Raw genomic sequence first — 27951 nt, forward strand, 5'->3', positions numbered from 1 at the left:
GGTAATTGCGAATTTTCATGTCACAATTCTACTTTTTTGTAATACAAACTCACAGTTGCAAGTTAGAAAGTCAGAATTGCCAGATATAAACTCACAATTTTGGGAAAATATCTTTTTATCCCCTCAAAACACTTTATAGCTCACAATTGTGAATCTATATCCCACAATTCTGACTTTATTTCTCACAATTGTGAGTTTATATCTTGCAATTCTAAGTTTATTTCTTGCATTTGCAAGTTTATATCCCAAAATTCTGAATTTATATCTCACAATTCTGACCTTATTTCTAACAATTGCGAGTTTATATCTTGCAATTTTGACTTTATTTCTCACTACTGCATGTTTATATCTCATAATTCTGACTTCATATCCCACAATTCTGACTTTATTTCTCACAATTGCAAGTTTATATCCTGCAATTCTGACTTTATATCCCACAATTCTGACTTTCTCACAGTTCTGACTTTATTTCTCACAATTGCGAGTTTATAACCTGCAATTCTGACTTTATATCTTGCAATTCTGACTTTATTTCTGACAATTGCTTGTATATATCTCACAATTCTGACTTTATTTCTCGTAATTCTGACTTTATTTCTTGCAATTGCGAGTTTATATCTTGCAATTCTGACTTTATTTGTCACAACTGCATGTATATATTTCATAATAATGATTTTATTTCTTGCTATTGTGAGTATATATCTTTAAACTCTTACAATCTTACAATTCTGACTTTATTTTTCGCAAGATGTGAAATACGTACCAATAAGTGCATATCACTGCAGTTTCCAACAGAGGTGAACACTACAGCCGAGTAGTTTTAACCGTTTTCGTACACAGTTAAGATTACAACTCCGTATGTTTTGCTTTCCGGATGTAACAAGGATGTGGAATCCTTGGGTGTGAATCCCATGAAAAACATGACTCATGATGAAAGAGCTGAAAGATGAGAAATCGAAAAAAAACAAGCTTAAACAGCATGCTAGCTATTGCGTTTTTACAGCACATTCGCTTTTGTTCATACTATCGGGTAGGTTTATTTTAAAAATCTGCATGTTCCCGTACATTCCAAAATATTGGTTTAAGCAGGCTAAACCAACCCTACGTACTCTCAACAAAGGTTGTTATAGCTCTGGTTTATACTGTAACCGGGTGGTTTTGTGTTTGTGTGTTGTATAGATGATGCTGAATGGAGCTGTGGACTCGTATGTGATTCAAGACCTGAGTCCTTTTACAGAGTATAAGGTGTCACTCTCAGCCATCTATAAAGACGAAACGGAGAGCAGCGCTGTGGTTGTGCTTGAGAATACATGTAAGAAATGCAGTAATGTTGTTTAAATGTTTAACACTAACCAGCTAATTCACATGATCTCAAACTGACTAATTGATGTTTTTGTTTTGTTTTACTATGCTTTGGGTTTTTTTCTTTGATTTTGGATTTTATTTATTTTGCTTTTTCTTCTGCACCTTTTGTTTTTTTGTTTTGTTATGTTTTGTTTTTTTGTTTGTTTGTTTGCTTTATTTTTCTGCTGTTGTTGTTTTTATGTTTGAGCTTTGGTTTTGTTTTGCTTTGTCTTCTTTTTTGTTTTGTCTTGCTTTGCTTTGCTTTTTGATTGCAGTGGACTTGACCACGGAAGTTCCCACCACTTTTCCCTCCACTACACCACGTAAGACAAATATGATTTTATCCTACTGTTATTTAAACATTGGATGAATGGATAGATAAATACTAGGGCTGGGTAAAACATATCAATTTCTCAATTTTAATCGATTCTCTTTTTAATGAAACGAGCCTGTTTCCAGTAAATGAACTGAACATTGTAGCTTCCCATCCAATCAATCACAATAAGCTTTGTGCTTTGTTACTTTTGATATGAAACAAAGTCTCAGATTTAAAATTCTGTTCATTTTATCACAATATTCAAACAATAAATGCCATTTTGGCGCTGTGGAGTGACAGGTCGCTGTAGCAACTCATTTTGAGAGAAGCTCATTTTTTTATTTTTTATAAAAGCTGTAAGTGTAATTTAAGCTGTAAGCATGTATTGTACCTGATATATATTCATAATAATCGAATTGGAAATCGAATTGCACCCCTGTGAATTAAAATTGAATCGTGAAATTTGTGTCAAAACCCAGCCCTAATAAATACCCAGAATGCATTGTGACTAAGTTGATCTGTATCATCTAGTTGTTCATCTGGGAGTGAGTAACCTGTGGGTGGACGAGGAGACCCCCTTCAGTATGCAAGTGAACTGGGAGGTGCTGGACTTAGACGTGGAGCAGTACAAAGTGACATATGTCAGTGCAGACCGCACAGAAGAAACAGTGAGTAAACATAACCACACCTCACAGCCATCCATAACTAATGTTAATATAACAACACAAGAGCTCACACTTTATCATCATCATCTTTGTGTCTTCTCGAACAGTTTAACTCCACTCCCCTCTCCGAATCGGAGTACATAAAGAGGACAACATACACTTGTCTTATTTGTGTCCCCGCGAGGCTGTTATTTCATAAAGCTACCTATATTGCTCTTGTGCTATAAAAATATAACAGAAAAATTTATTACCTCTGTGCTGTTAGACTGCAGGCTTATCATATTCCTCCGGGTAAGTGAAGTTGAATGATGCAGCTCTGCTGCTTGTGTTATCTGTCACAAGGACATGTCTTGCTCAAAGTGACCTTTTTAAATGCACGTCCCTGTACTGGAACCCCCTTTGTCTCATCCTGGAGTGATTCCTGACGTGCATAAAGAATTAAAACATGGCTGTTCTTTTGATGTGGGAATCTGCTGTTTTTGTGGCACTAGGCTGACTTTGCTGCAACCTTGGTCTGGCGCGGTTACGATCTTTCATGGCGTGAAGTTTCATTCAAACTCTGTGGTGACTCGTCGCCCCTAACTGTACAGAATATCAACCTCTCCTGGGTTGTAATTTTCCTGGAGAGTCATTGGGGGTCAAGCTATAAAGGAGACGGATAAAGGAGATAGGACTGGGAAAAAGGAAATTCCATTATCTTTTCAAGTGCCATTTAGGTCACAGAGCAAAATGTAGTAGAGAGAGAACATCTGACAGGGATAGTAAAGGAGAGCACACCTCATTAGAGGGAAAGTTCCAGCAAAGTTTTAAAATGAAAATTCTGTCATTAATTGCTCACCCTCATGTCGTTCCAAACTTGTAAGACCTTTCATCTTTGGAGCGTACATTAAGATATTTTTGATGAAATCTGAGAGCTTTCAGACAATGCATAGACAGCAAAGCAACTACCACATTCAATTCAGGTTTCAGCACCACGGATTGGTGGACAGCTCCGCTAATGAGAGTTGTTCTTCAGGACGCTGCACAGATAAAACAGGTCTGAAACAGCAGGTGGTCAAACAGTACTTTCTTGACCATGCAGTACCGCACCTGACTGATCAAAGGAAGTTAAAATTGTAGATAATTTTCTGCACACACTACCGTTCAAAGGTCAATATGTTTTTTTTTTTTAAAGAAGTTAATATTTTTATTCAGCAAAGATGACATTGATCAAAAATATTAAAATTGAATAGAAACAATAGAATAAAATAGATATTCTGAATTTGTAATACTTCACAGTATTAATTTTTTTTTAAGTAAATAAAAAAAGAGACTTCCTTCCAAAACAACAAAAATTTTAACAACCACAAACTTATTTATTATTTATTATTTAACATTTATTATTAAGCAATAATGTAAGATGTAAGCTTACGCAATATGTAAGCTTTCACCGCTAGAGGGCGCAAATTCAAAACAAACAAAAAAAAACCCTTAAAATTCTTAAAAACAACCCAATAAAATATCCTAGCAGGCTGAACCCAGCATTTGGGTTAAAAAAATAACCCGGCATTTTTTAGAGTGCAGAAAAACTACCCAGCACCTGGGTAAAATTCTTAAAAACAACCCAATAAAATGACCTAACAAGCTGAACCAAACATTTGGGCTAAAAAAAAAAAAAAAAACAGCATTTTTTAGAGTGCAGAAAAACTACCCAGCACCTGAGTAAAATTCTTAAAAACAGCCCAATAAAATGACCTAGCAGGGTAAAACCAGTATTCAGGTTAAAATTAATAACCCAGCATTTTTTAGAGTGCAGAAAAACTACCCAGCACCTGGTTAAAATTCTTAAAAACTACCCAGCACCTGGGTAAAATTCCTAAAAACAACCAAATATTATGACCTAACAAGCTGAACCCAACATTTGGGTTAAAAAAAAAAAAAGCATTTTTTAGAGTGCAGAAAAACTACCCAGCACCTGGGTAAAATTCTTAAAAACAACCCAACAAAATGACCTAGCAGGGTAAAACCAGCATTCAGGTTAAAAAAAAATAACCCAGCATTTTTTAGAGTGCAGAAAAACTACCTAGCACCCGGGTAAAATTCCTAAAAACAACCAAATATTATGACCTAACAAGCTGAACCCAGCATTTGAGTTAAAATATAACTCAGCATTTTTTAGAGTGCAGAAAAACTACCCAGCATCTGGGTAAAATTCTTAAAAACAACCAAATAAAATGACCTAACAGGCTGAACCCAACATTTGGGTTCAAAAAAAAAAAAGAAAAAAAAAAAAAAAAAAAAAAACAACAGCATTTTTTAGAGTGCAGAAAAACTACCCAGCACCTGAGTAAAATTCTTAAAAACAGCCCAATAAAATGACCTAGCAGGGTAAAACCAGTATTCAGGTTAAAATGAATAACCCAGCATTTTTTAGAGTGCAGAAAAACTACCCAGCACCTGGGTAAAATTCCTAAACACAACCAAATATTATGACCTAACAAGCTGAACCCAGCATCTGAGTTAAAATATTACCCAGCATTTTTTAGAGTGCAGAAAAACTACCCAGCACCTGGGTAAAATTCTTAAAAACAACCCAATAAAATGACCTAACAGGCTGAACCCAGTATTTTTTTGTGTGTGAGTAAGGGAAAATGTGCACTGAGTGCACCTATAGATATAAATATGTCACAGCATAAACTCTGAACATATTGTGTAGTCTGCTGTGGTAATAAATGATTTGATTCCACAGTTATACATTTATTTAGTTAAAAAAATATATAAATGCTTACTTTTTTAATATACAAACATCCAATAACTTAATATTCAAAACCTCAGTAATTTAATTTTTAAAATGCAAAACACATACACTTAAAATGAAGACAATTTGGAAATTTTTCAATAACCTCTTTATCTTTGCATGGGTAAGATTTTGCAAAATGACTTATTTTCATTTGTCTTATTTGTAGTCTGTTCATTGATAGTACTCTCACACAGAGGAAGCCACTCCACATAATGCAACCCAACATTTCATTATCAACAAGCAATGGACTGCCATGATTGTGTGTGTGTGTATGTGCGTGTGTGATTAATGGTGTGTCTGTGGTGAATGACTGCAGTGATTGGATGCTGGCTAGAGAGCTGAGTGCTGGCTTTCTTGATTTTCATCCAGCTCCCCAAAGTTCAGTACACAGATTTCTAGTCTTTTGGCTTATACTCAGAATAGCTTTCATGAGAGCTGATCAAACACTCAAATATTTAGATGTGAGAAAACTAATGAAGCTTTGGAATCATTTCGCTATATTGAAATTTTCTTTGTCCTTGACAATCACTCCTTACATTCAGTAGCAGTTATCGCTCTAATCTTCTCACATATGTGTGAAAGTAAGTGCGTCCCATAAAAAATGTACAACCCTACATTTATCGCTACTGTACGTCAAGTGTTTAATATTACAACAAGGAGCATCAGAGCTGCCTGAGCCCCTCAGAAGATAAGTTGTTGAGGCATATGTGTCAGAAAAATAGATTTGAAGCCATTTCCAAGCTGTTTACACTCCATAATTCCACTGTACGTACAATAACGCTTCAGAAAAATGCTTCAGGAAGGTAACCATTAAAAATGACTGTCCAAATCTAGTCTATAAGGTAGGTCGGCAAAGACGAATCCTCTGCTCTCAAAAAAGAATTGAAGTTTTCCGTTCAATCAGGACTTCTGGACAAGTGAAAGGACAGATTTGAGCTTATGAAACTCATACCCACAAGCACAGTAGTGGGAGCATTGTGGTTTGGGGGTATTTTGCAGCTTTAGGGTTGCAAATAACATCATAAAACGTACCATGAATTCCACATTATACCAGAGATTGCTTGAGGACACTATGTGTCCCCAAGTACATGGACTTGTACATTTATTTTTTCAGTACTTCTTTCGCAATTACGTTCAAAGTCGAAGTCTTGATTGCAGTACACAATAATGGCTGTGCTGGTACTTGAACAGTCAATGTAAAGAAATGATGGACAATTATAAGAAACACCTGCAAGAAATTATTCTGGCCAAAGGGGGCAAATGTACCTTTTTTTTTCCTGAATGAGATATTTATACATATATTTGTAGCTGATTTTTATACTACAGTTTAAAAGTGTGGGGTCAGATGAATGTAATGCTTCTAAAAAAGTATTTTATGCTTACCAAGGCTGCATTTTATTGATCAAAAATACAGTAAAGCAATAATACTGTGAAATATTATTACAATTTTAAATAATTGTTATTTTTATATATTTTAAAATGTCATTTATTTCTGTGATGGCAAAGCTAAGTCGTATTTAGCAGCTAATACGCCAGTCTTCAGTGTCGCATGATCCATCAGAAGTCAATCTAAAATGCTGAAGAAACATTTCTTTATTATCAGTGTTGAAAACAGTTGTGCCACTTAATAATTTTATGGAAACAAAGCATTTGTCTTTGAATAGAAAAAAAAAACAGTATTTATTTGAAATCTAAATCTTTTAAAACATTGTAAATGTTTTTACTGTAATTTTCGATCACTGTTGAAAACAATTGTGCTACTTAATAATTTTATGGAAACAAACCATTTGCCTTTTAATGAATAGAAAAAAACAGCATTTATTTGAAATCTAAATCTTTTGTAACACTGTAAATGTTTTTACTGTAATTTTCAGTCACTTTAGAACGGTAGCCCATTTCCCATTTGCGACACAATTTTTTTTGCAGTCACAGACATTTATTGCTCATTTGCTTTTTTCTCAAAATTGTAAGATATAAACTTACAATCACTGTAAAAAAACAATTTGTTGAGTCACAGCTTAGATATTTGAGTTGATTCAACTCTAAATTTTAGGGCAGCTGGGTTACTTACTCATCTGTTAAGTTTAACAAACACAAATATCTAAGTTGTTACTTAGTACAACTTAACATTTCAAGTTGACTAAACTTATTTGAGTTGACTGAACTTAAAATTTTAAGGCAGCAGGGTAACAAATTATTTTAAGCTGACTCAACAAATTGTGTTTTTTGTTTTTTTACAGTGCGCGAGTTATCCGAGATAAACTCACAATTCTAACTTTTTTCTCAGAATTGCGAAAAAGATGTGGTGTAAATGCCCTCCGAAACACATTCGAGATGCATTTAAATCCGATCGCTTAAACCACTTCAGGAGGTGGTCTGGGCCACATTCCAGACGAAACTGGACAAGTGTAAATGCATTTGGTTGTTGAAACCATGTATGCAAATTTTACTCCTCCCAAAATATAAAAATAAACATATAAAAGTGTTTTACAGGCTATTTGGCATGTTTTAGTCAGCTTTGACAGCGCTAATGCAACAAGCATTGCCGCGCATGAGTACCTGAGTATCTCTTCAGCAAGCCGACACACAAACCGCCACAAGTGAAACTGAAAGTAAGTCGCAGATGCTCAACACTTCATTAAAAGTGGTGAAACTAACCTATCTTTCCAGTGCTGATGTTGCGGTCTTTGATCTTGAAATTAGCTGTTAATTAATAAAATAGCATAAAATGCAGCGCATGTCTGTTGCTTTTGTTGACATGAACAATTATATATGAATTTATATCCATGTTGCAAAGACAATTATGTGACCAAGTGTAAATGGAAATGTTTTAACAAATCAGATAGATATCAGGGAAAACGCATAAAGTGACCATGTGTAAATAGTCCTATAAAGTCAGAACTGTGAGATATAAACCCAAATTATATCTTGCAATTCTGACTTTATAACACACAATTGAAAAGTATAAAGGCAGAATTGTGAGATATAAACTCACAAATCTTACTTATTTTCTGAGAATTGCATGATATAAACTCACAATTGCGAGTTATAAAGTCAGAATTGCAAGAAATAAAGTCGCAATTCTGAGAAATTAAGTCAGAATCACATGATATAAACACAATTGCAAGTTATACAATCAGAATTGTGAGATATAAGCTTGCAAATCGGACTTATTTTCTCAGAATTGCATGATATAAGCTCACAATTCTGAGAAAAATATTTAGAATTCAGAGAACTGTGACTTTTTAAAAAAAAAGTTAGAATTGTAAGATATGAACTTACAATTCTAACTTTTTTCTCGGAAACACGGAATTGCAAGTTATAAAGTCAGAATTGTGAGATATAAACTCACAAATCTGACTTATTTTCTGAGAGTTGCACGATATATACTCGCAATTGCGAGACAGTCACAATTCTGAGAAATAAAGTCAGAATTATGAGAAATTAAATCATAATTACATGATATAAACAATTGCAAGTTGTAAAATCAGAATTGTGAGATATAAACTCGCAAATCAAACTTATTTTCTCAGAATTGCATGATATAAACTCACAGTTGTGAGACAGTCAAAATTCTGAGAAATAAAGTCAGAATTATGAGAACTGTGACTTTTTTTAAAAAAAAAAAAAGTTAGAATTGTGAGATGTAAACACTAACTTTTTCAGAATTGCAAGTTTATATCTCACAGTTCTGACTTTTAAACACGCAATTGCAAGTTATAATGTCAGAATTGTGAGGTATAAACTCGCAAATCTGACTTATTTTCTGAGAATTGCATGATATATACTCGCAATTGCAAGACATAAAGTCGCTATTCTGAGAAATAAAGTCAGAATTCCAAGAACTGTGACTTTTTTAAAAAAGTATATAAACTCACAATTTAACTTCTTTCTCAGAATTGCGAGCTTATATCTCACAATTGTGACATTTTTCTCAGAATTGTTAGTTCATATCTCGCAGTCCTGACTTTTAAAACACACAATTGCAAGTTATAAAGTCTGAATTATGAGATATAAACTCAGAATTCTGAGAAATGAAGTCAGAATTGCAAGACATAAAGTTGCAATTCTGAAAAAATAAAGTCAGAATTCCGAGATATAAACTCACAATTCTAACTTTTTTCTCAGAATTGCATGTTTATATCTTGCAATTGTGACTTTTTTCTCAGAATTGCGACTTTATATCTCGCAGTTCTGACTTTTAAAACATGCAATTGCAAGTTATAAAGTCAGAATTGTGAGATATAAACTAATCTAACTAAACTAATCTGACTTATTTTCTGAGAATTGCATGATATAAACTCGCAATTGTGAGTTATAAAGTCAGAATTGCAAGAAATAAAGTCGCAATTCTGAGAAATTAAGTCAGAATTACATGATATAAACACAATTGCAAGTTATAAAATCAGAATTGTGAGACATAAGCTCGCAAATCTGACTTATTTTCAAGACCTAAAGTCACAATTCTGAGAAATAAAGTCAGAATTCAGAGAACTGTGACTTTTTTAAAAAAAAGTTAGAATTGTGAGATATAAACTTACAATTCTAACTTCTTTCTCAGAATTGTGAGTTTGTATCTCACAGTTCTGACTTTTAAAACACAATTGCAAGTTATAAAGTCAGAATTGTAAGATATAAACTAAGAATTCTGAGAAATGAAGTCGGAATTGTGGGATATAAACAATTTCGCAATTGCGAGTTGTAAAGTCAGAATTGCAAGACTTAAAGTTGCAATTCTGAGAAATAAAGTCAGAATTCCAAGATATAAACTCACAATTCTAACTTTTTTTCTCAGAATTGTAAGTTTAGTAAATGTGAGGTATTAAGTCAGAATTGTAAGATACTATAAACTCACAATTCTGAGAACATATCATGTCTTTTTTCTGGACTTTATAACTTTATAACTCATATTTGCGAGGTTATATCATACAATTCTGAGAAAAAAAGAATTTCTCAGAATTGTGAGAAAAAAAGTCAGAATTGTGATTGTGATTTTGGATAAAAATTTCACAGTAAAATTTGTATTATTTGTTGAATTATACCACCTTCTTTCATTGATGTTGTCCAAATGAAGTTCCAGTATTGATATGCCCACAAATATTGAAAGAAAAGACAAAACCTTCTGGAGTGTACTTACTTTTTCCATAGCTTTGTATGTGCACAGACATTTGTTTTTATACTGTATGATAATGGGTCTTTCCATTACTCTAAATGAAGCTAATTAAAATAATTATATACTGACCCTAATACTAATCATTCATCATTTCTGATTTATACATTTGTAAAGTTTTACTTCCATTATGAATCTGGTTCCCTCACAGAGACCTCAAGGACATTTGGTCCTCACAGAGAAAGCAAAACGCATTCACACCCACACCATGCTTTGTCTGCTATTGAATATTCTGCTCTTCTCCAGGTGTTGGTCTTGGGAAACAGAAGAAGCGTGATCCTGCAACCTCTCCTCTCAGACACGAGGTACAAGATCACAGTGACCCCTTTTATGCAGATGGAGAGTCCACAGCTCTATCCAAGACCTCGATCGGCAAAACGCGTGAGTGTGAATGAACAAATGCTGCTGGAGTCATAATAAATGTAATACAATATGGATACTTCTCAAACCCTTTAAAAACAGATGCAGTTATGCTAATTACATATTACTTTGGCATAATTATATAGTATTAGTTTTGACTTGTGTCCTAGCTCTCTTTGGTGTATTTTACAAATCATAAAATTAACACTTCATTAACACACATCCCTGCATAGCTAATTTAAAATATTAAAGACGTCAACAGTTCACACTTACTAAATGTTTAGCATGTTCTTATGCAGCATTAGAAATATTTAGTGTCTAGTTATGTAGAACGACCTGGGTTCAATTCCTGGAATAAATGAATTTTTAATCCCGATTTAATAAACCAAGTGAAAATGCAGCACTATGCCAGTCTATATTAACAGGAGCATGATCTCATTTAGTTCTGTGTTAGTTAGTGATTTCACTGAGTTAATTAATTTGACCTTAAAGCAGTGATGAACTTGGCAATACCTGAGGCAGATTTGATTCTAATCTAACTAATTACATGTTAAAAACATACCCGCTTTCTTAAGCTTACAACTAAAATGTAACCCCAAGTTAACTAGTTTTGTTTATATGGGACATCTTTTGACTATCAATTCTAAATCTGCATAGTATTAGTGTTCAGCTCTTACTGTTTTCCTCATTGACTTGTGAATCGCATACCTGATTGTTTTATGTACCAGATAAAGCGCTTATGAGCTGAAAATAGATCCTCATCACTGCACTGAGATGCAGTTTATTATGTTAGATGGTCAGTCAATGAAACACATACTTTAGCAGATTAAATTATATTGATTTTACCTATTAATAAGCATGATAAATCTTATCTATTCCTGCCCTGATGTTCCTACTTTAATGAACTGATCAAACCCGCCTGCTTCCCTCTGATGGGATTGATTGTCTACAAGTTTCTCCCAGTGATCACCTTCAAATTACAGCCCAGTGTCTGATTAGAGATGCTAATGTCACCTCACACTGAACTTGAGATCTGGTGTCTGCTAGTTGTCTTGGAAAACCTTTGCCCTTGTTTCTGATTGAGGTTGAGGTTGAATTAATTATGAGTGGGGTGATATTCTCTGCGGAGGAGTGGTAATTATGTGAAAACAGAGAGTTTTATAAGAGAATGCTGAGAATTCAGGGTAGAACTACAGTAGTAAATTAGTAAAAAAACAAACAAAAAAGTTCTTAATGTATTAATTAATGAATTTACAATACTAAAGTTTGGGGTTTGTAAGGTGTATGTATGTATGTATGTATTTACTTATTTATTGAAAGAAATGAATGCATTTATTTAGCAAAGATACAGCAATTTAACCAAAAGTGACGGTAAAAACGTTTACATTGTTACAAAAAAAATGTTTAAAATAAATAATTTTTTGAACTTTCTGTTCATCAAAGAACCCTAAAAAATGATCACTATTTTATTTTATTTTATTTTATTTCATTTTATTTTATTTATTTTTTTATTTATTATTTTATTTTTGAACCTGTGATACTTTTTTAAGGATTCTTTGATAAATAAAATGTTCAAACAAGCAGCATTTATTTAAAATAGAAATATTTTGTAACAATATACACTGCCTTTCAAAGTTTGTCAGTATTTTTCTTTCTTTCTTTCTAATTTTTTTTTCTTTGAAAGAAATCAATACTTTTATTCAGCAAGGATGTGTTAAATTGATTAAAAAAAAAGTGATAGTAAAGACTTAAATTTTTAGAAAAGATTTCTATTTTGAATAAATGCTGTTCTTTTTAACTTTTTATTCATCAAAGAATCCTGAAAAAGAAATACAGGTTTTAAAAAAATATTAAGCATCACAACTGTTTCCAACATTGATCATAAATCAGCATATTAGAATGATTTCTGAAGGATCATGTGACACTGAACACTGGAGTAATGATGCTGAAAATTCAGCTTTGCATCACAGAATTAAATTATATTTCAAAGTATATTAAAATATAAAAATGTTTTTTTAAACTGCAATTTATTTTCTGTGTTTTTGATCAAATGGAACTTTGCAGAACATAAGAGACTTCTTTAAAAAACATTAAAAATCATACTAATCCCAAACTTCTGAACAGCCGTGTAGCATGTTGTGCAATTCAAATCACATATGTTTATATAAAGTTCAACTGACCAGTCACTGACATTAAATGACCACATTGCAAATACTAATAATGATCTTCTCTCTTTTGATTGGTAAGTGGCACTTTCTGGACCCAGTAACCTCAGGGTGTCTGATGAATGGTATAATCGCTTCCGCATCAGCTGGGACGGCCCTCAGTTCCCCACTATGGGTTACAGAGTCATCTACCAGCCCATCTCTGGTATGTACACACACGCAGAGACACACATGTTGGGTTTCCATGTTTTATGGGGACATTACATGGCTGTAATGGTTTTTATACTGTACAAACTGAATTTTCTAACCCCTTACCCCAACCCTACCCCTAAACCTACCCCTCACAGGAAACTTTTTTCAGTTTTAGATTCACAAGAAACTTCATTCTGTGAGATTTATAAGCTTTTTTCCTCACTGGGACCAAAAAATGTCCCAACAGAGACAAGGATTTTGGATACTGCCATCTTTGTGGGGACCCTACCTCGTAACGTAGGGTCAGAGGTTGTGTAACCGAAAATTCTCCATCATTGAACAAATTTTTTTAATCAGTGACAGAAAAATCTGAAGGCCGTCCATCATTTTGACAGATTACACTGAGGGTGATCTATTGTCAGTTCTAGCTGCAATCCCACCCCTGTCCAGTTGGTGGGGAGTGCACTCCAATCTGGCAGCAGAGCAGGGGATCCAGAACAAAAATGAAACTGTCACAAATGTTTTCCAATGCGTTTGATTACGCACAGGCGAGTACACAGAAGCTACAATGATCTGTCATGCCACATTAAAGAGCACCAAAACGGTATTTATTGCTTGAATTTCCTAATGAAATGGACATTTGAAATCTGAGACTGTTTCATTTAAAAAGTAACACAAACCCTGGCCTACACTCTTAAAAATATAGGTGCTTTAAAGGGTGCTTCACAGCGATGCCATAGAAGAAACTTTTTTGGTTCCACAAAGAACCATTCAGTCAAAGGTTCTTTAAAGAACCATCTCTTTCTTACCTTTTTATAATCTAAAGAACCTTCTTTTGCCACAAAGAACCTTTTGTGAAACAGAAAGGTTCTTCAAATATTAAAGGTTCTTTATGGAACCATTTAGACAAAAAACGTTCTTCAATGGCATCGTGAAGCACCTTTATTTTAAAGAGTGTATTGCTATTTATTGGAAGGAAGACACACTATGTACTGTTCATTCATCTGCTGAACACAGCATAGACCAAAAGTTTGATTATAATTTAAGAATCGATATTGGTTCATTAAAATGAGAATCTATTAAAATCGAGAAATCTATTTTTTTTTTAACCAGCATATTTTGTTGTTTTTAAACACTACGGTTAGGGTTAGGTTAGATTATGACAGAATTATTACGACCCTGTCCTTCAAAATGACGAACGATGTTAAAGTCTAGCGCAACCTCTTCGTAGGGTATACCTGAACCATACACACACAGACAGATATCCTAACCCTCCACAGTCTCTCTGCTCATGTCTGGTATGGATGTCTGTGCAATCCCATGTAAAGCTGCTGCATAATTCAGCATTTGATTCCAGACATACATGAGGTATGCATATAACTTTAGCAAAAAAAGTCTTAAGACTCTGGAGACATATATAGACGGATTATTAGCAGCTTGTTTGAAAGGGCACTAAATGTAGGTGGAGATACTGTCTCCACGTCTGCTGCTCTGATTATGACTGTTCTTCCATCTGCAGTCTGAGATTCGACTGTAAACAGAAGCTCTAATGTGGCTGCAGCACACCAGAGGGAAAAATATCACGCTTCTCTGTTTTCCACTAAAGTCCAGCCCAATAAATTCCTTTATTCTATTATTATGATCTTAAACTCCCATCTGTGGTGGAGAGAAATAGCTTCTCCACCTACATTTAATGCCTTTCCAAACTGCTCTCAACAGCTGCTAATAATTCATCCCACCACCGGTCATTTCTACTGTCCAGAGCTCATTTTCCCTGTGTCGGTGTGTCTTGTTGAAGGGAGGGTTTACTTGTTCTTATTTCGTTTCAGATCTAGTTTTCCCAGTCTTTGTGATTGTTATAGTGTAGTGCTGTGATTGTAAGTGTCTGTGAAATCCACCCATTATTTTCCTGTGTCTTTTTTTAGTTTAGTCTGTGATGTTTGTGTAGAGAGGCTTCATATGTATAGACGTTTAGTATGTGAGGGATAGAAAACAGCACTTTAGTTTACAGAGTTTGTTCTTATACTGTAAAAAGGTTGAAAAACAACCTTGGCTTAAAGGAATATAAATTGTAAAATAATTAACAAAAATGTAATGTACTAAATAAAACAGACATACTTAGACATTCACAGCCCAATCTCCCTTTCCAGTCCACTCAGAACATTTATTGAGCTGCAAAAACAGGTTGTTCAGAATTAAACGGATAGTTCACCGACATAAATCATTTGCTTTATAGTCAGATCTTTTCAGTGACTCAGTCGATCCAGTTCACAAACCTGTATGATTGATTCATTTATGAATCGAGCTTGAGTTCAACTAAGTTCTTGCTAACTCAATAACTCAGTGATCCGGCTGGCTTATTTGAAGGGAAAATTTCCAATGAATAATAATGTAAATTGTGTAAGGAACAGACAAAAATTGTACCATTTAGAAGATTTGAAATATAGCGCATATACAACGTATGGGGTCAGTAAGGTCCATCCTAGAAAAAAGAATCACGGTTTTCACAAAAATATTAAGCAGAACAACTGTTTTCAACATTGATAACAAATGTTTCTTGAGCACCAAATCGTATTAGAGTGATTTCTGAAGGATCATGTGCTGAAAATTCAGCTGCACCATAACATAAATGAATTCTATTTTAAAATATATTAAAAAGAAAACTATAATGTTAAATTGTAATAACATTTTAGAATATTACTGTTTTTACTGTATTTTTGATCAAATAAATGCAGTTTTGGTGAACATATACTGCCGTTCTAAAGTTTGGGATCAGTATGTTTTTACAGAAGTCTTTTCTGCTCATCAAAGCTGTGTTTATTTAAATAAAAAACAGAAAAAACTGTAATATTGTGAAATATATAAATTTTATACTTGTACAGTTTATACAGTTGTTCCTGTGATCACATAATCTTGCATAAATCATTCTAATATGCTGATATATTATCAGTGTTGCAAACAGTTGTGCTGCTTAATTTTTTTGGAACCTGTGATACTTTTTTTTAGGATTTTTTGATGAATGAAAAGTTAAAAGAACAATATTTATTTAAAACAGAAATCTTTTATAACAATATACACTATTGTTTAAAGTAAACTTTTTCTTTTTTTCTTTCTTTGAAAGAAATTAATACTTTTATTCAGCAAGGATGTGTTAAACTGATAAAAAGTGATAGTAAAAGCTTATATTGTTAGAAAAGATTTCTATTTTTAATAAATGCTGTTCTTTTTAACTTTTTATTCATCAAAGAATCCTGATAAAGTAGCACAGGTTCCAAAACTTTTGAACGGCAGTGTACGACACTTTCATTAACACTAAAAACCAACCAACCAGCCTTACCTTGTGGACCTTAAAATCTCAGACCCCATTCGCTGTGCAAAATAATAAATACTTAAAATTGTATTGCATTTTGTGTTTTAGAGAAAAATGTCAGTCAAGCAGGAACAACATGAAAATGACTAAATTTTAACTTCGTTTAAAAAATCAAGCTACTGTCTTTCACAATCACAATTTTTAATGAAAACAATAGTAAAAATAACTGATTTAAAATTAAATTACAACTTTACTAACATAATAAGTGTGCTTCCAGGGCAAAAAGCTAAAAGCGTGTCTAATACCGGCCCTTTAAATAATTAACTTTTATTTTATTCACATTATTTTCTGCAAGGTTACTCTGATTGTTTTCAGCTCTCGTCTCGCTCTGTGCGCAGTGTCAGGTCCGGCTCTTGAGACGTTTGTCGGGGATGATGTGAACACCCTGCTGATCCTCAATCTGTTGAGTGACACGGAGTACAGCGTTCAGGTCATCGCCTCCTACACCACCGGCTCCAGCCAACCCCTCACCGGCAATGGCAAAACATGTGAGTCTCCGCACAAATACACACCTAAACACAATTACCCAGTACACACAAATCTGCACGCATCTAGAATTGTCATACCCAGCGTGAGACCTATACGCTACTCCCAACAGCCCACCATCATTTGCTGCACCATCACATCAGATTCATAGTTGTAATTTGCCCCCTGTGTGATCGTCCTTGCTAATACTGTTTCTTTTCCATGATAATATGCAACAGCGATAATATCGCTTTGTAAGCGGACTAGCTCGAACGGTCCCTTTTGTCTGTTAATAAAACCTGAAGGTGCTCTTTGATAGGCAGCCAGCTACACATATATCAACATTCAGACAGACAGCTCCAGTAATGACAGTCCTTTGCATATAAATTTGATATCACCAGGTACATCACAAAGTAATACCTGTTTTAGTGATTCTCATCAAAAAGCAAACAGATTATGTTTTCTCAGCAAGTACTGAGGCCATCCATCAGAGCACCGTGGTGTCACCATCCCAATATCTCTCACCACCGTCTTGTTTCAGACTAGTCAGATAAACAGGCACGATGCTTACAACACCCAACTGACAAAGTGATAGCACATAAAAAACATTTCTTATATAAAAAAAATAACAGGAAGCAAAGACATATTATATACAATATCTGTCTGTGAACAATACTGAGATATTTTATGTAAGTTAAAGTATGAATGTTACTTTTTTATGTAGCTTATGCCAAAATAGATCAAAGATGAATAGTGAAATTAAGATGTATTTAAGAGATGTAATTTAAAGTTAAGTCTTTTTTAAATTACTTTTTCTTTTATTTTAATTTTAAAGTTAATGTTGCAAAACTTTTCAAAACAATTAATTCAGTCCAAATTTTCTCATTATCTACTCAGTAGACTTTATCTGGCTTTTAATTCAATGTTTAACATATTGTTTTATAATTAAATGAATATAGTTTGAAGCAGAAATCTTTAAAAAAAAACAGATTGTGTGTTTTGTAAGTTATTTATCCAGTCCTAAATTTTTCAAATTGGGAGCATATGAGCTCCCAATTTGGGAAAAAAGTAAATGTCAAGTCCTGACAAATATACTGAAGTTCTACATGTAAAAGTTTATCCATTAAATATGTCCATTAAAGTGCAAATAATACTTAAATATGTGACCTGTGCTGGCAAAATGAGTCACAATGAGGACATTTTCAAAAATGAGTTTTTATTTTCACAATCTCCATTATTAAAACTTCAAAATCATAAATGATTTGTGAGCAAAAAATGACTGAGCTATGCCCGTTTGAAGTTGACAGCAAAGTCAATTTTGAGAAAAACTGAGTTAAAGTTTTCTGAAGGTTCCAAAGCAAAATCACCCCGCAACATTGCATCTTTTCTTCCACTTCTTTTCTCAGTAATTACTCTATTAATAATTAAAGTACAGCTATTTTATTGTATCATTATTATTAAAAATTAGAACAAAGATGCGAATAAACTGTAGAACAAATTTAAGAAAGTGCATTACAGTTTTCATCTTACTTTTAACAGAAGCATTTAAGTACGTACAAGAAATAGGCTTATCAAATGTAAAAGTCACTTTAGTGTATTAATTACAAATAAACTGATTAGTAAAACTACAAAAGCAGTTCAGTCAAGAGCGGCATTAACATTAATGGGACAGACGCCCTACAGTTGAAGTCAAAAGTTTACATACACCTTGCAGAATCTGCAAAATGTTAATTATTTTACCAAAATAAGAGGGATCATACAAAATGCATGTTATATTTTTATTTAGTACTGACCTGAATAAGATATTTCACATAAAAGGCATTTACATATAGTCCACAAGAGAAAATAATAGCTGAATTTATAAAAATGACCCTGTTCAAAAGTTTACATACACTTGATTCTTAATACTCTGTTGTTACCTGAATGATCCACAGCTTTTTTTGTTGTTGTTATTTATGAGTCCCTTGTTTGTCCTGAACAGTCAAACTGCCCGCTGTTCTTCAGAAAAATCCTTCAGTTCCCAAAAATTCTGTGGTTTTTCAGCATTTTTGTGTATTTTAACCCTTTCTAACAATGACTGTGTGATTCTGAGATGCATCTTTTGACACTGAGGACAACTGAGGGACTCATATGGAACTATTACAGAAAGTTCAAAGGCTCACTGATGCTTCAAAGGAAAAACGATGCGTTAAGAGCCAGGGGTGTAAAGTTTTGAACAGAATGAAGATGTACATTTTTCGTATTTTGCCTAAATTTCATTTTTTTTTTTTTTTTTTTTAGCATTGTCATTTAGAAGCTCCAGAAGACTTACATGTTTCTCAGAAGACAAAATAAGTTACAATTACCCTGATTTTCAAATTGAAAATTTTCCCCAACAGTTAAACAAATGTTCACTTAAGACGTAACAGATTATGTTTGCGTAAATACCCGCCAAGACAGATATTTTTAAATCCTGTAATTCTGTGTGTATTTGTATATCAGGAACACACGCTGTCTGAAAGATGCGTTTATATGCATACTTCAGTTGTGTCAGTCAGCGCAATCATTTTGTATACATCAGCATGGGTTTGAACATCACTTTTCACTGGTTGAGACTCATGCCATTGAGAACTCCCTATGAATATTCACAAAGATGGAATGCTGCGCTGTACAACTATACCAAACTTGTGCAGAGGAGAAACACAAGTTGTCAAGAAGCAAGCAGGAATCACTAGACAAGACCTTAAAGGGATAGCTCACCCAAAAATGAAAATTACTCACCCATTTTGTTCCAAAATCATAAGACTTTTATTCATCTTTGGAACACAAATGAAGATATTTTTGATGAAATCAAAGAGTTTTCTGACCCTCCATAGGTGTCACATGGACTATTTTAAAGATGTTCTTTCTACCGTTCTTACTAGCTCTCAGATTTTATCAAAAATATCTTCATTTGTGTTCTGAAGACAAACGAAGGTCTTACGGGATTTTCATTTCTGAGTGAACTGTCCCTTAAATGAACTCAATTTTGTGAAACCCTCAAGTTTGACCAAAACTGACATTTTTTAAAACTTTTTTAGCCTGTAGCTCAAAATTAATGTGCATTCCAGCTAATTTTGCCAGCATGGGTCACATATAATTATCAAGTACAATTACTATACAAGTATTTTACATGCACACACAGTTTCCTTCAAATTAGATTAGTAATGACTCAGCAGAATGTAGCTAGAGACAATTGACTAAAGGCTAAAGACAACTGACACAAAGAGTCTGACACATTGCCAAGGGTGTCATGCCTATTTTTAGGGGTCACTTGTGGCAGTGCTGCTTCACTCAGTGCAAAAAAAAAAAAAAACACATGAGCAAACAAAAAATATATATATTATGTGGAAAAACATAATAAATCCTATTCAAGTGGTCATAGTAGAAGACAAAACATTTAATTATGCAAAATAGTATGTCAAAATGTATCGTGTGTATTATAATTTATGTAATATTTGTTTTTGTTTTTTTCTGCCACAGCACTTTTTACCTTCCATAATCTTGCTTGCATTATTACTATAAATTTATACCACATACACTTTTTTGGAAATTGCATTCAGAATCCACTTGGCTCACACATCTAAAGGGGCACATGCCGTCTTAGTTTAAATGAGCATGACAGCTCATGTCACAGATGTTATGACACCCCGATAGTGCCATTAAGCACGGACAAAACATGCTAAAGGACTTCCAGTCAATCTCATCTTCTAGATGATAATTCCTTTCACACTCCATGGCTCTCTGAGGAACCTCTCTATATTGTCTCACCCAACACGATGACATCTGCATACCGTCTGCTCTATGGAGTCCATCAATTTTTCATACGTTTTCTGTTTGACCTTTGAATAATTGAATGCACAATAATGGATTTCCACCTCCTTGTATTAGTACTATCAGCCAGAGGCCCTTTTTGCATGCATATAGTTCATTAAAATAGTTTATATAAGGAGGAAAGCTTGTCACATGCATTATTCAAAACCTTAAACGAAATCACCACCACTGTGCACCATATGTTTTGTGCACAGTTTCCATTTTAATCTAAAATCTCTGAGTCTCAAACGCGACTGACATGTTGTTCCGTTATGTAGCGTGAATTTCAATGGACAGCTAGATTGCATAAGTAGTTCCTTTTTAGGATCTAGCTCTCATATCACGGCTCAAAGGAGGACAGTGTCCCACCACATGGAACTTTTCCAGTATAAGCAGAATTCGGGTTCGCCACAACTTTTGGCGTATAAAATGCGTGGGAGTTTATTGCGACATGGCCACAATTGTGTTTGTGTTCCAAATACTACAAGCTTCGAAGATGAGTATTGTTTTGTGCGACTAATGTGGACCATGTGTTGTGGCTTGGGCTTGTGTTTTGCTGACCAAAAACGTGATAATTCCAAAATAAGCCTATTTTTTTGGCTTTTAAATGAGTTTTCTTTCATACAGCACATTTTGTGTGGTTTGCACAAAGAGAAAAAAGAAAATAAAGAAAGAAATGGTTAAGGCCATTTGTGGCTTTTAAGTGGAGGGCATTTTTGTTAAGTATACTGTCTGAAGCTCTTGCTTTCCTCTCAGATGTGTTTTTCTAGCCATTAGTTTTGCCTGACTTGCAGTATTTAAAGAGTATCGCACAGAAATCTGAGGAGATCTGAAATAGGGTGCTGGTTTCGAGAGAAGTGAAGCCTACAGGTTTTACCCCATAGCCTGCAGTGCAAAGGAGCCGATGACTACCCTATGCCTCATTAGCCATTACTGTAATACATGTGCTGCTTTTCATTTCAGAACATTAGACTACATTAGAGAGGCAACGATCAAGGCTTCCATCTCACATCACACCAACGAGTACATTTCAAAGCTTTCATTCAGGTTTAGTACACTACTGTTCAGAAGTGTGGGGTCTGTTATATTTTTTTATGTTTTTGAAAGCCTGTATTTATTTAATCAAATTATCAATTCTTATTATTGATGTTAAAAAACAGCTCTAGAGTAATATTTTTAAAATGTGATACTTTTTTCAATGTTCTTTGATAATTGGAAAAAGTAAAAATTAAATGAAAATAAAATAAAATAACTGATCACAAATGTTTGAATGATAGTGTATTTAAAGGGGTCATCGGATGCCCATTTTCCACAAGTTGATATGATTCTTTAGGGTCTTAATGAAAAGTTTATAATATACTTTGGTTAAAAATTCTTAATGGTTGTGTAAAACAACACCCTTTTTGACATTGTCAAAATAAGCTCTGCAAAAATCATCCCATTCTAATGGATTGTTCCTTTAAATGCAAATGAGCTCTGCTCGCCCCGCCCCTCTCTTTCCACTGTGGAGTGACGAGCCTGTTTATTTTAGCCGCATTTAGCACATTTAGCAGTGTAACTTGCTAACTAGCACGTAATTAGGAAAGGTGGTTGCAGAGATTCATATAAAACCCCTTATACTCGGAACTTGGAGGGATGGTAGTACTCACACCGTCTACAACATGACCGAGGCTTGCCCCAATCAGCCTGATGGGGCGCTACAGCGATCAAACGTATGAAATTGCTCATAACTCCTGAAACCATCAGTTGCAGGCTCAATTGTCTTATGTCGTTGGAATCCTTGGCTCATGCTGGACAAAACAATTGTGGCGAAATCTTCGGGTAGTTTGCATTTTTTACAAAACCTGCTTTTACAAACTAGGTTTTTCCTAGGATTTTTGCCCGATCGGAACCAAACCCGAGGAAAAAGATTCTCTGGAGAGTGAATATCAATAATTATCAAAAAAAGTTGAAGGGGGCAGGGCCACTTTTAGTAAAATCCCTGAATGGAATGAGATATCTTCGCCAAGCTCAGCACAATTATGTAAGAGCTCAAGCTGAGAGATTGGCCACTTGGTGGTGCTATAAGAGGGAAAAAACATAAAAATGGCTATAACTAGGCAACCATTTGTCCTATCAACATGAAAATCGGTGTGTGCGGTCTTGGTCCAAACAGCCACAAGTGTCTATGGGGATATTGGCATATCTATATTGGCAAAAAAAAAATCTAAGAAAAATATGGCTGCCGTTGGCCAATGAAGTTTGAGCACCAATTAGACAAGGTTAACGGAGGCTGATTGGAATGAAACTCTGTGAGGCTGTTTGACTCTTTGATAGACCCCAAAGGCCTGTTTGACTCTCAGATCTTTGGGGTCTGTGAGTCACTGAGTTTTGTTCTGATCAGCCACCATTAAATCAGTGGCCGATTTGAAAGAAGTTGTTGAGTCAGCTTAAAATAATTTGTTAGCCTGCTGCCTTAAAATGTTATGTTCAGTCAACTAAAATAAGTTTATTCAACTTGAAATGTTAAGTTGTACTAAGTAACAACTTAGATATTTGTGTTTGCTAAACTTAACAGATGGGTAAGTAACCCAGCTGCCTTAAAATTTTAAGTTGATTCAACTCAAATATCTAAGTTGTCACTTAGTATAATTTAACATTTCAAGTTGAATAAACTTTTTTTGAGTTGACTGAACTTAAAATTTTAAGGCAGCCAGGTTACAAATTATTTTAATTTGACTCAACAAATTGTTTTTTATAAATATGTTAGCCTTAAGGTTATCCATAATGAGTGTCCTCCAAAACAATGACAAAATTCTCATTTACAAGACATAAACAATCAAAAGTTACAGTCTCTCACTTCTGCCAATATGAATCAACGATTTTGATGACATCACCCTGAGCTTCAGCTTTTCATCAAACTTTCTGTCCAATCAAAAGTTCTCTAGACTCCGAAGCATCTCGCCACCTACACTATAAACAGACGCTGTGACTGAAATCAGTCACTTGTTCACAGAGTTAGTATTTTCTGTACGATGAATGGCATGTGGTGCACTATATAGGGGATAAGGAACAATTCAGACAGTATAAATTTGCTTTCCAATGAGACATGATACCACAGAGTGGATCATATGCGTGAGTTGGCGCAGATCATACAACGTACTGTATTTGATCCATTTGAATTCTACACAGAATGCTATATTTTATAGCGATGTGGATGAGATTGGGAGGAGAAACTGCTAGACAAACAGCACTGATGAGTAGAAAAAATATCACTTTTTAGACTACACATCCTCACTGTTTTGCTTTGGTAACAGTTTCATTTTGAATCTGAAGACCGAACAGCTCTGGCTCAAGCTGTGATACAAACAAAACGCTATTGGCTATTTAAAAAAGGGGTCAGTCTGCTCGATATGACCCACCCTGTCTTCCTACTTCAGCTGAAATGATGTCCACACATAGAATAATGTGCCTCTTTCAAAACACTGTAGTGAACCGTTTTAATTGGACAAAAGAATAAAGATCTTTATTTAAAATTCGATTTTTGTCATTGTATATCAGTACTGCATTGTGTATATTTACATATTTTATCCTATCATATGTTTTTCTTTTTTTTACATATATCTGTTTTCTTCTTCCTCTCACAGTGTTCCTGGGGGTGAACAATCTCAGCACGTACCAGGTGCTCAGTAGCAGCATGTGCGCCCAGTGGCAACCTCACCGCCACGCCACCCTCTACAGAGTCGTCATTGAGTCGCTGCTCGGTGAGTGATACACACATCCACACACACACTCAGAAGTCAAACACATTGTTAATGCATTGCAGAACAAAGCCATAAGATGGCTTCCTGTTTTGCAGTATTGACATAAATTTCAGTTTTGTTAAATTTCAGTTTCCGAGGTAATGGGATATTATGGCTCATTTCAGCACAGACCTCTGAGCCTCTGGGCTGTTCAACAAAACTCTTTTATTGTATGCATATTGCTCTGCTGGCGTGTGACATGGTTTCGATTCAAATTTAAAACAGCAGAGTCAAAAGCCCTTTTCCCGTCATTGCTTTCCTTATTCCTGCCTGATACCTCACCGGCCCAGCTTATCTCGCAATCCTGGAAATCTTCTGTTCCACTTCCAGCGTGTGACTGCTCAGATGGCTACCAGCTCAGTAATGCTATTAAAACCAGATCCTGCCTGAAGCCCCAGCATGTGAGCGTGTGCGTATGAAGTATATGAATGACAGTCATTGCAGTTCTCAAAGAGACACAGGAGTCAGGAGTATAAAAGAGATGTGAGAACCTTTAGTTAATTTTCAGTTTGTTTTTGACAGTTAAACCCTGAAAATGAAACTCTCAAATATAGTTGATAATGACTTTCAGATCATAATCTAAAAATAATAAGTACAAATCTGATCTTCAGATTCCTGCTTTTCTGCCATTGCTGAGATATAATCTTGTTTTAACCTTTAAAATAATTACCAATAACTACTTTTTTAAATTAATACTTTTATTCAGCAAGAGCGCATTAAATTAAAAATATTATGCCGCTGCATAAATGCTTTCAACATTAATAATAATAAGACATGTTTCTTGAGTTACAAATCAGCATATTAGAATGATTTCTGTAGGATCATGTGACCCATGGAGAATGGCAAAACAGGAATGAATTCCATCTTAATATATATTCAAAAAGAAAACAAATATTATTTCATATTATAATAATATTTCACATTGCTCACTTAACTGCAGCCTTGGTGAGCTTAAGAGTCTTTTTTGTCTTGAAAGACATAAAAAAATAAAAATTACATAAAGCAAATACTGAATTAATTGAAAATAAATAAATAAAGAAAACTTTTTTAAAGTTCTTTATAGGATATTAAACAAGTCTAGGAAGGGGACAAAAAATATCTAAAGTAGAAATGAAATCTAACATATAATATAATATAATATAATATAATATAATATAATATAATATAAATACATAATATAAGACAGTAAAAAGTAAGTAAATATATAAATAACTTTTTAAAAGTTCTTTAGACAGTGTTAAAACCAATCTGGGTAAGGTAACAAAAAATATCTAAAATAATAATTAAATCTATAATATAATATAATATAATATAATATAATATAATATAATATAATAGTTTAAAGCTATTTCAATCTATTTTTCCAAATTAAAAGGATTTTTGTTGAAGTGGTGGAGTTATATTTGAAGAATAACAGACACTTTATTACCCTAGTCATGTAAACTATGCGCACATAAATATATTAAAACTACTGCTGAAGTGTGCGGAAAGACTAAATGTGAATATATGTGTATTTTGCAGTACTAAGATCCCCGCTGCTTTCCCTTTGGACTTCCTCTGGTCAAATAATATCCAAACTTTGGTAACCAGTAGGAACAGCGGATTCATTTTTTTTCCATCTTACTCATATGGAGAATTTGGCTGTGGAATTTCAGCCAGACATGTGATTCTTCAGCACCGAGCGCTCATGGTGAAGTGAAGCGTTCCTGCGTGCAAATGTGAGGAAGGGGAGGAACTGTCCTGCTTGTGCCAGAGATGTGACTGGACTGAGAAGTGCAGTCTGTTGAAACAAACGCTTAAAGGAGGATAGATGTTTACTGAGCTGAGCCGGAGCACTTGCCAGCTACTTTTCCATAAAGCGGGAATGTAATAGGCAAATGTCACATCCCATTGTTTGATCAGCTCCACAATCAAAGAATGTCTGAGCAAGGGAATATCGTTGATCTTATCACATCCCAGTTTATGCAGTCCACATTGTTATTGGAAAATGCAAAGAAAATGGCTTAATAAATCTCAATTTTTGCATAATGCACTCCAGAGACTTTTTTTAAGCTCATGGTTGAAAAGAAGGTGCTTTGGGAAATATCTTATTAAAGAAAACCTTTTTCCTGTTTTTTTCTTATTTAATAGTGATATAATACTGTTTCTGAACAGCCCAGCCATTTGTATTCCCCATAGACGCAGCTGTTTAATAGCAGACAAATTAAGATGTATGATCCAAGTCAAGCTGGATATTAATGTCTACCATCACAAACAAAACAAAGAGATCGATGGATAGATATGTAGAATGAGAGAAAACCTGAAAGAAAAAGAGCCGGCGTCAGTGAGACCACCTTCACATTTAAAAAGAAAAGAAAGTGAAATTAATAAAAAAAAAAATACTGTATATATATTGTATATCACAGTTCACCCATTTCCCTGCAGTCTTCAGCCTCCGATTAAAGCGAATAAAGACCTTTCTGTTGAACTCTGTGTGTTGAATGCAAGGTTACCTTTCCTGAGCACAAGCACTGGCCATTTTCTCAGCTTTGGAGAATAATTACAGTTATGAAGGTCATAAATAGCAGTTCTGCTACCTTGTATCCTGGAATCTGTATGGATGCCTGTTTCCACCACTGAATGAAAAAATAAAGGTAATTGCGACTTTTCATCTCACAGTTTTGACCTTTTCTCTTAGAATTGTGAGATATAAACTCACAATTGCGAGTAATGAAGTCAGAATTGCGCATTTTTTATGTAATAATTCTGACTTCTTGCAATTGATAGAGAAAAAAAAAGTCAGAATTGTGAATTTGTATCTCACTCATTCTAAGAATTCCAAGATACAGACTTACATTTGTGAGAATAAATTCAGAATTGTGAGTTCGTATTGCACATTTCTGAGAAAAAAAGTCAGAATTTTGATATACAAACTCACATTTGCGAGAAATTGAGTTTTTGTCTCGTAATTCTGACTTTATTTCAGAATTGCGAGATCTAAAGTTGCTATTGCCAGAAAAAAGTCAGAATTTTGATATACAAACTCACATTAGCGAGAAAAAAGTCAGAATTGTGAGTTTGTATCACAATTCTTTGAAAAATAAAGTCAGAATTGTGAATACAAACTCACATTTGCAAAAAAAAAGTGAGTTTTTATCTCATAACTCTGACGTTATTTCTTGCAATTGCGAGATTATATCTCACAATTCTGAGAAAAAAAGTCAGAATTGCGAGTTTGTATCACACAAACATGAGAAAAAAGTCAGAGTTGTGAGATAAAAAGTCAGAAGACAGAAGATAGAAAGACATTTGCGATATACAAATTCACATTTACAAAAAGTTTTTATCTCACAATTCTGAGAAAAAAATGTCAGAATTTGCGAGATATAAACTCGCAATTGCGAGTTAAAAGTCAGAATTGAGATACAAATTCACATTTGTGAGAAAAAAAGTCAGAACTGCACGTTTTTATTTCATAATTCTAACTTTATATCTCACTATTGCGAGTTTATATCTCACAAAAGTGAGAAAAA

At 34.1% G+C, this 27951-nt stretch overlaps 1 protein-coding gene across 1 annotated transcript in view; it reads left to right on the forward strand.

Annotated features, from left to right (window-relative positions):
• The window catches only part of col14a1a (collagen, type XIV, alpha 1a), a 169112-nt gene that overhangs the window by 63311 nt on the left and 77850 nt on the right, over positions 1–27951 (forward strand). Inside the window, 8 exon segments of the mRNA XM_051131522.1 lie at positions 1180–1312; positions 1620–1667; positions 2192–2328; positions 10521–10599; positions 10602–10655; positions 12882–13004; positions 16700–16849; positions 24284–24400. Coding sequence (XP_050987479.1) covers positions 1180–1312; positions 1620–1667; positions 2192–2328; positions 10521–10599; positions 10602–10655; positions 12882–13004; positions 16700–16849; positions 24284–24400 — 841 coding nt within the window.

The sequence above is a fragment of the Labeo rohita genome, chromosome 16 (genome assembly GCF_022985175.1).
Source record: "Labeo rohita strain BAU-BD-2019 chromosome 16, IGBB_LRoh.1.0, whole genome shotgun sequence".
Lineage (NCBI taxonomy): Eukaryota > Metazoa > Chordata > Actinopteri > Cypriniformes > Cyprinidae > Labeo > Labeo rohita.